Source organism: Oncorhynchus clarkii, unplaced genomic scaffold, assembly GCF_045791955.1.
Source record: "Oncorhynchus clarkii lewisi isolate Uvic-CL-2024 unplaced genomic scaffold, UVic_Ocla_1.0 unplaced_contig_800_pilon_pilon, whole genome shotgun sequence".
NCBI classification, from domain to species: Eukaryota; Metazoa; Chordata; class Actinopteri; order Salmoniformes; family Salmonidae; genus Oncorhynchus; species Oncorhynchus clarkii.
The window spans coordinates 163,001-172,500 of record NW_027258016.1 but is presented as its reverse complement, the minus strand read 5'-3'; the positions used below and the strand labels follow the sequence as shown (position 1 = coordinate 172,500).

At 40.7% G+C, this 9,500-nt stretch overlaps 1 protein-coding gene across 2 annotated transcripts; it reads right to left on the bottom strand.

Annotated features, from left to right (window-relative positions):
* Positions 1-1,679: 1,679 nt before the first annotated feature.
* On the bottom strand, positions 1,680-5,848 carry LOC139394515 (YEATS domain-containing protein 4). Of its 2 annotated transcripts, XR_011629828.1 has the most exons (8): positions 5,606-5,848; positions 5,199-5,318; positions 5,021-5,087; positions 4,837-4,931; positions 4,340-4,429; positions 4,120-4,207; positions 2,316-2,992; positions 1,680-2,220 (listed from the first exon to the last, which is right to left on the bottom strand). XR_011629828.1 is itself a non-coding variant. In XM_071142594.1 (7 exons), the coding sequence occupies exons 1-7, from the start codon at positions 5,654-5,656 to the stop codon at positions 2,823-2,825; spliced, it is 681 nt and encodes a 226-aa protein (XP_070998695.1). In that variant the 5' UTR covers positions 5,657-5,835; the 3' UTR covers positions 1,680-2,822. The 2 variants fall into 2 exon arrangements, 1 of the variants encoding a protein (XP_070998695.1); XM_071142594.1 differs by having other exon boundaries at positions 1,680-2,992; positions 5,606-5,835.
* Positions 5,849-9,500: the final 3,652 nt, after the last annotated feature.

The window sequence follows — 9,500 nt, the reverse complement described above, 5'->3', positions numbered from 1 at the left end:
AAAGAGACAGATTTATCTCCCTGTGTATGTGTGAGAGAGATTTATCTCCCTGTGTATGTGAGAGATTTATCTCCCTATGTATGTGAGAGAGATTTATCTCCCTGTGTATGTGAAAGAGAGAGAGATTTATCTCCCTGTGTGTGAAAGAGAGAGATTTATCTCCCTGTGTATGTGAAAGAGAGAGAGATTTATCTCCCTGTGTATGTGAAAGAGAGAGTCCTGATATAGGTTTGTTCCTGTGGTCAGTTGAATATGTGCATTGTTAACAAGTCAGCCTAACAATACGATGACTAGGTCTCCATAGAACCAATGATGGAGAAGAAGATGGGGAGATTACAGGACTGTGGTCTGACACGGCCTGTGTCGTCCCAAATGGCATCCCATTCCCTATGTAGTGCACTACTTTTGACCAAGAGCCCCAGAAATAGTGCACTATAAAGGGAATAGGGTACCATTTGGGATGTCACATGGATGCTTCAAGCTGTCCCAGATCAGTTACTATTATACCTTGCGTGTCATTACCAAACACTGTAATCACAAGGCTCTCCCTTTTCAATGTCTGAGCTGTACTGTAATTCAGTGTTACGCTATGGTGCGTTCAACAAGGCAGAGAGGGAAAGAGAGTGGGAGATCTCTTTGAAGATGTGTGGGTTGAGGGCCACACAATCTGTTCAGTTGTACCCTCTAACTAACTAGTGGTACTCTGTGTTTTGGAAGAGTCTGAAATGAACAGAGTCGGCCATCTACTAAACTCACTGCAGCATTCACCATGTATTAGATTTAGATTTGACTCGGGAATTCGTTTTCATTAAAAAACTACAATGACAAATTGTAGTGAAATGGAGAATAAAGAAATGCTGGTCAATGTGTAATAATACAATACGATATTAATGCTGCTATGCACCTGTTGTTGATGCCACAAGCCCCTGTCCTTCTTCACTCACACCTTGTTTCTAATTGTTGCCTCCTCCCTCTTCCAATACAAACAATTGTTGCCACCTCCCTCTTCCAATACAAACAATTGTTGCCACCTCCCTCTTCCAATACAAACAATTGTTGCCACCTCCCTCTTCCAATACAAACAATTGTTGCCACCTCCCTCTTCCAATACAAACAATTGTTGCCACCTCCCTCTTCCAATACAAACAATTGTTGCCACCTCCCTCTTCCAATACAAACAATTGTTGCCACCTCCCTCTTCCAATACAAACAATTGTTGCCACCTCCCACTTCCAATAAATATTTGCTCATCACCGCTCTCTAGTGGTGGTGGAAGGGTAATGCAGAGGCTGTATATTCATTAAACATTACAGCGCTCCGGTCTCCTTACAAGGTAAACAACAGTTTAGCGCTCTCCAACAGAGATGAAAATGCCTGCTGTCGTTCTCGATCTTTTATCTAAATGGTGATCAAGAAGTGAAGTCATATCAAAAGGGTCGACACATGTACTGATACCGAGACAGTTGGCCATGCCCAGGCTATCCACATGTGTTTTAAGAGATCAATCCTTGACAAAATAATCATTTGCAAATAACCCTGAATAGCATCTAAGACATGTTTGATCCATCAGTTCCATCACATAGGAGAAATCAAAGAAAAAACTGGTTTGAGTTTTACAGAGAGCCATCTGTGGTAAATCTGAGTGGAATTGAGAGTGAGTGGAGTGAAACGAACATGGATTATCTTCAGTGTTCTTGTTTATTATGTACATGATCATATAAAACCATTCTGCTAGGCAGTGTGAAGTCTGGAATTCAAACGGAATGCCTCTACATTTCTCTATTGTTAGTGCAATCATCCATAATGATGTGAGGTCCTGTGGCAGGATGAGCATGGTGACAGTACGGCCAGGATGAGCATGGTGACAGTACTGGCAGAATGAGCATGGTGACAGTACGGCCAGGATGAGCATGGTGACAGTACGGCCAGGATGAGCATGGTGACAGTACGGCCAGGATGAGCATGGTGACAGTACGGCCAGGATGAGCATGGTGACAGTACGGCCAGGATGAGCATGGTGACAGTACGGCCAGGATGAGCATGGTGACAGTACGGCCAGGATGGTGGAGTCCATTCCAGGGACCCACCCGTACGACGAATATACACACACATGACCAAGTCACTTTGGAGTCATACACACACATGACCAAGTCACTTTGGAGTCATACACACACATGACCAAGTCACTTTGGAGTCATACACACACATGACCAAGTCACTCTGGAGTCATACACACGCATGACCAAGTCACTTTGGAGTCATACACACGCATGACCAAGTCACTTTGGAGTCATACACACACATGACCAAGTCACTCTGGATGAAATCATCTGAGAAATGACAGATATTATATTATGGAATTAAACAATCGTAAAATGGAGTGATATTCTGTGTGGATTCCAGACGAGGGCAATTTCCAAATCCATCCCTAGCCCCTCCTCCCTGGCACCTCCCTTTGCTCTGAAGGGGTTGGATAGGTGGAAGAAAAAAGGCGTAAACTCCATCCAGCCTATCAGAAATCGGGAAGACAAGGTGAGTCACAAGCACCATATTGCATCCACCTATCCAAACCCTTCAGATATACAGGGGTGCCTCGGGGAGATGGCCTATAGGTTGATTTGGAATTTAGGGTGTGTCTCAATTGTATATCCATGATTCATTGCGTCCTCTCTCATCTCCTTCTCAAAACACATAGGAAGAGAAGATCCAAGACAAGGAACCTCATATCTTGTCTTCCAATGAGTTTTGAGAAGGATGCAAGGAGAGAAGGTATGAGGAATCAAGAAAATACCATTGAGATTCACCCAGTGTGTGTGTGTGTATCAGTGGTCTTTGATCTGGTCCTCCTCCTCCAGCTTGCGTATCTCTCCCTTCAGGAAGTTGATGGTCTCTCTGCTGGCCTTCAGTCTATCCTTCAGGTCTGTGATCTCCTGACTGGTCTTCTTCTTCGCTGCTTCCAGCTTCTCCCGCGTCCGCAGCTCCAGCTCCGCAACTACAGACACAGGAAGGGTCAGTCACCAGTGACACTGTCCACTCAGCACTGCACAGTGGTGTCACTGAACAATGAGGACAAAGACATTGGGTTTTATTGGCTGCCTTTACATAGGCAGTCCAATTCTGATCTCAATGGCAAAGGATCTGATTTGTCAAAAGACCAATAATTGGGTAAAAGATCAGAACTGGGCTGCCTGTGTAAACGCAGCCATGGACTTTTAATCTAAGCCACTACTGCACGGTTCCCCACCTTCCTATTATGTCATTGTGTTAAGCACTCTGAAATTCATCCTGTTTAAAAAAAGGTGCTATAATAACAACAGTAGAGTTTCTTGGGAGAGGCTGAGGATGCCCTCTCTTTTTTGGGGTTCTGTTCGCACGTTTTGACACTTTCTTCCCATGTGACGGGAGTAGTACTGGTTTCCAGCTTCTTGTTGCCGAGGTGGTTTTAATAGGCTCCCCAAGTTTTCTGAGCAATTCTTTTTCATTGTTGGACATAAGACTAACAACACCAGGAAATCAGCTCCAAGAGATTTTCATTTGGGAAAATGTGTTTAAGTATTCCCATGTATGATAGAGAGATGTGATTATATATACACATGTAAGCCAGGTTTGAAATGGTGTTTTAGTCAAATATTATATCTGTTTGGGCTTCTTTGAGGTACATTTGCAGTCTACAAATGATTTGTAATTATGTTCCGGGCCCCCAACCAGCCTCTCAAGAAAAAAAATAAAATAATCTAGTGGATGATGTCTGTAATTTGCATTGAAAGACATTTGTCCGACGAGGGTTAAAAAAGACATAGCTAGATACAGTAGTTACTAGTTGCAATATGAATCTACAGGTACTAAATGTACAGGTGTGTGTGTGCTCCTCACACTCAGTCTCGTGCTTATAGGCCCCCAGGGTCAGTTGTCTAGAGGTACTAAATGTACAGGTGTGTGTGTGTGCTCCTCACACTCAGTCTCGTGCTTATAGGCCCCCAGGGTCAGTTGTCTAGAGGTACTAAATGTACAGGTGTGTGTGTGTGTGCGTGCTCCTCACACTCAGTCTCGTGCTTATAGGCCCCCAGGGTCAGTTGTCTAGAGGTACTAAATGTACAGGTGTGTGTGTGTGCTCCTCACACTCAGTCTCGTGCTTATAGGCCCCCAGGGTCAGTTGTCTAGAGGTGCTAAGGAGCTGTTGCATCATGGCTGTGGGGTCCTGGAAGATCTGAGAGAGGAACAGGAAGGACAGAGAGTTGAGACGGGGCCTCTCTGCTTTCTTTCCTCACCTTGGTTTCACTTCCTTTCTCATGTCCTCTTCGGTTCACTGTTTGAAAAATAAATAAATAAAATGTCTCACCATTTCATCATAGAATTCAGAGACCACCGTCTTCTTGGGCATGGCACTGGAGTCAGACTGGAAGAGCTTCAGTAAGTGGTAGAGAGTCACCTATAGATAGGATTAGATTAGATAGGATAAGATTAGATAAGATAAGATATAGATAGATAGATAGATAGATAGATAGATAGATAGATAGATAGATAGATAGATAGATAGATAGGAGAGCCAGATAGAGAGAGAGAGACAGACAGACATTCATGTAACTGGGGGAACTGTATCATAAAAATAATGTAACTGTACAATGAAAATGTAGTCTCAAGTCCACTGTTATTAAACTATTGTTTTACTACTTTAATGTGTCCTAATTTAGAAAACGTATTGTATTTTTATCACCTTCCTATTATGTTATTGTGTTAAGCACTCTGAAATTCATCCTCTGTTTAAAAAAAAGGTGCTATAATAATCAAGTTTGATTTGAACGAGGTCCCTAAATGACATAGTCGAGCACCGCTCACCGGCCTCTCATTGGGGTCGATGAAAAATATCTTGATGATGATCTCAAACTCTCCCCAGCCCGTCTCTGTGATCTCGTACGGAGGCTTCGTCACGACTACGACGGATCAGAAAGAGAACACCATGAGCCCTACATTCATGACAAATTACATCACTGTTAATACGTGGATACATTACAAACTTTACCTCTGAGTGGATTCACATAACTTTCATGTAGCTTGAACTGTATTTTCTTCACATATGCAGACATATCCTGGAATATAATTGGTCAGGTCAATACTGTATTATCCAATGATCATTATCATTATCCAATGAGACCTTGAAGTCAACACCATCCATTTTCCAAGATGACAGTTGAATTTACCTCGTTTCTGTATGGTTTCACGTACACAGACCATTGGTGAGTGTGTCCGTCCTCCTCTCGCTTCTTTCCAAAATACCGAGCAACGTTTCCGAATACGATGGGTTTGACGATCGTAACACCCTGTGGATAACAGACAAATGATGTTTTCTGCAACATCATGCAGATCAATGATGATAATATGGTGAACCGGCTGGCAGATAGTAAGAAGTGATGCGGTTTCATGCCTGCCTTTCCAACCGTGTCTTCACGACAAGCACTTCACTGACACGCTTCCATAGACTTATTAAAAATGAAATATATTATAATTAGGGAACACACTTAGTTAAATTGTCTCTTATTAACATAAAACTTTTTATCGATCATATTATAGTTACCGGTATCAAATATTATTGACATCCATCCCCTACCTTCACTCTACCCCCGGAATCTGGTCCAAATTCAGCCATCCTTTTAAACATAGTATAGAGACTAGAAAGTGACGTTAAACTCGTATATGTCACTATAGGACTCTTGCAGTAGTGATTTGGAACGTGTCATTTAATAAGATTGCCATTAAATCTACGGAAACAACACGATTTTACATTGTACACATTTCAAATTGCCAGCCAAACAAGCACCGGAAGTACGTTACATTGTTCGTGGTCCGATGTGAACACGGCAGCTAAAACGATTTATGGTCCTCTTGTCTAATGTTCTGCTTTGTGCCCTGTAGTAGTAAATGTATTGCAGTCATATAGACTGAATTGTGTTTTGCAATTTACAATCATCAAATAGTAAAATCCTAAACTAGCAAAACATGTAATACAATGTTAAACTATGCAATATATACAAAACAACAATAATACAACGACAATGTTTGGGGTGGCAGCTAAAATAAATACATTTTAGGAGCTTTAAAGACGGCATTATTAAGGCCCCTCGGCAATATGGTGTGTGCATTGATCAGTTTAGTGAAGTATTTAGCAAATGTCAGGCAGATCTGCTCCCGTTTGCTCTCCAATGACATGATTCCGAGGGCTTCCCGGGTAGCTGGTGAACGACCCGTTCCGAATTATTCTGCAGGCTCTCTTCTGGACATGAGTCAGGGTTCGAGTGATCATCGAAGCTAGGCCGTTTATACATAATCCCACAAGCTGACGTCCACATCGGCTACTGAAATTAATAAAATGTGTTTAATGTGAGCCAAGGCTTCGGACTAGTTGTTTTTTTAAAAAGCATTTCTCACCAGCTGTAGCCCAAAGGCCGGAAGATGGCGATAACGAGTCGTTTGCAAAAATGAAACCACCAGATTACCACCTGCCAGCCTTTCGCCTACACCAACTGCTTTACACACGGTCTTGATCAGCTATTGACTTGTTTGCGATCGTTGCTATTTGGATAAATATATCCAAAAGCCTCATATCGTAACTAATAATCAGAATAAATGGAGTCACAATGTAGTTTCGATTATTTTATTTTTTGAGAAGGCACAAGGTGGTACAAACTCAAAATTAGAATAAATGGAGTCACAATGTAGTTTCGATTCTTTTATTTTTTGAGAAGGCACAAGGTGGTACAAACTCAGAGAACCTATTGCCTTTATTCTTACTGCAAATAGTCTAATAAATCATATAATTAAAATAGCAATATAATCTGAAATAAACACACATTGACAGTGTTTTAGTCTGCAGTGAAATAATGCAATAATCAATCCTGTCTGATTGCGACATTTATCTTGTATATTTGATAACAATTATCCATGTAATTATAGTTCCATCACTTTAATGACTTCCTTACTTTGCTATAACGCGAAGAGGAACACATTAAGTATATTGAATAGCTACTACTTCAGGACATTTGCAGCCATCATTCTTCATGGATCTGGAACCGACGACTTACCTTCGGGTGAATGTCATGGAGCTGTAAATTAAATCAGGGCAAAAACAACTACAGCCTACTGTACAATTCAGCATTTGGTGTAAGTGTAACTATGAGTAAATTATATATAAATAAAGAACATCAAGATCCTTGGGAAACTAGTTATAGGCCCTTCCTTTTTTTTTAATCGTGTCAATCATACCTGAGAAAAAAAAACATGGTTTTAAGTTTGAGTAAAGTAGACCGTTACAATATTTTCACAAAACAGAACAACTACAGACCTCAGTAATATCCGCCGGTCTTATTCCAGCCTTTATACACTGCATTCTATTGATTAAGTGTACATTTGATGAAGCCAAATCAGCAATGTCAGGAACAGTAACATTTGGCCCAATGGTTCACGGAGACCCGACATCAAAAGACGGAGAAAACTAGTTTATTGAAACCACTCAAAACAAGACAGTGCACCTTAAAAAAAAAAGTTCAATTTCCTGAACACGTCCGAGAGAGAAATTGATCAGTTTGATCTCATTGTAAAAAGTATTTGAAGGTAATATCTAATAAAATGGCTGAATTATATTATATGTACAAAATGACAACACTAATTGAGCATGGGTAAGTAACACTTGTCGACTGCGTATATATGTACAGTATTGACGTATCAAACCAGCTCCACTCAAATATTCAACCGGTTTGAAAAGACGTTGGGGCTGGAAAGCTATTCGTAATGATCTGCGAATAGGTAACAAAGCGTTGATAACCTGTCCATTAGCACAATAAACATGGTATACTAGCTACATAGAGCATTATGAATGCTTTACACCATATTCAATATCTCAGTGCATTTATACAATAAAATGCAATACAAAAGTCCCACGTATAAAAAAAAACCGGAAGTGTCTGTCATGCGAACTTTACCTGAAGGAGTACTTTCAATAACATACATACCATGTCAAACACATTGTTAAGTCCTCAAAATGCTCTTTGTAGCTAGTGGGCAATATTGATTAAAAACTTGGAGATATTTATGTGCCAATAGTTGGATGTAAAGTCTAACCAATAAAATTAAAAATAATAATGTTTAGTTGACTGAAGCAGTTGTTTCAGTGAATGATTTGAAGCCACAATAGCCACCTAAATATCTATCTTCAGAGTGTCAACACAATGCAAGCAGGAGAGCACCACTAATGTCTATCAGGGCCATTTAGAAAATACATGGGAGTAGAGAGGTAGGTTTTACCGCCTTAAAACAGGCATCAATATCAGTTATTTTAATCTGGCAGACCAGTCAGTGCACAGACCCCGAGAAGCCAGGGAAGGATTGTGCTCTCATGCTTCACAAAATGGACACCTCACTTGAATACTCTTACTACTGTAATCCCCATCCATTTACTACACCCAGACCCTCACTACTGTAATCCTAATCCATTTACAATACCCAGACCCTCACTACTGTAATCCCCATCCATTTACAATACCCAGACCCTCACTACTGTAATCCTAATCCATTTACAATACCCAGACCCTCACTACTGTAATCCCCATCCATGTACTACACCGAGACCCTCACTACTGTAATCCCCATCCATTTACAACACCCAGACCCCCACTACTGTAATCCCCAGCCATTTACAACACCCATCCCCTCAGCCTTGTCCCAGACCCTCACTATAGTGTAATTCCCCATCCATTTACAACACTCAGCCTTGTCCCAGACCCTCATTACTACTGTAATCAACCATTTACTACACCCAGCCCCATGGCCTGGTCCCAGAAGGGGATCCTACAAAACAGGATCAATGCATTAGCCAGCTAACTTTGATAAATTACATTTGATTTTCTGGCTCATTAAAAAAGCTGAACTTAGATATGTGTTTTTGGTTGTGGAGTCAAGCTTCTTTTCCAATTAAAAAAAAAGTTATTTCAGAATATTTAAGCAAATTAGCTGGCTAACACATTGGTCCTGCTTTGTAGTATACCGCTCAGGTCTGTATGCGTTTTAGCCAACTAGTCTAGCATTGTTATTGCTATTCAATGTAGTCAAGACTCTGCCAAAATATATACAGATCTGGGACCAGGCTACCACAAACCTCACTGGCTTAAACCAGTGGGATAAGCAACTCAATAAGAAATCAGTGCAGTACATCAGCCAGCCAATCAGAGCACAAGTTTGCAGATAAGAGACCAATTCGGTTCACAGTAGTAGTATTGTCCAGATCTGTGAAGGTTGATCTATCACTAAAATAATTCCATATAAGTCAATCATTTTGTTCTACTTGTGTCAATAATATTAGAGTAATGAAGGGTTCCTTGGAATGTACTTCCTGGTAACACGAAGAAAAAAAATGAAAATCAAGAAGAAAAAAAATAAAAAATAATAAAGTTTTGCCCAAGTATAATCAAGTCCTGAATACCTCTAAAATCACTTAGCAAAGACATGGATTT

What these genes read in the sequence shown, in the direction of transcription:
- LOC139394515 (XM_071142594.1), bottom strand. Translation starts at nt 5,656, where the DNA reads ATGTTTAAAAGGATGGCTGAATTTGGACCAGATTCCGGGGGTAGAGTG. An exon ending in ATTCCGGGGGTAGAGTGAAG is followed by an intron (nt 5,319 to 5,605) that starts GTAGGGGATGGA and finishes TGTTATCCACAG; the next exon opens with GGTGTTACGATCGTCAAACC. An exon ending in CTATAAGCACGAGACTGAGT is followed by an intron (nt 2,993 to 4,119) that starts GTGAGGAGCACA and finishes CTGTGTCTGTAG; the next exon opens with TTGCGGAGCTGGAGCTGCGG.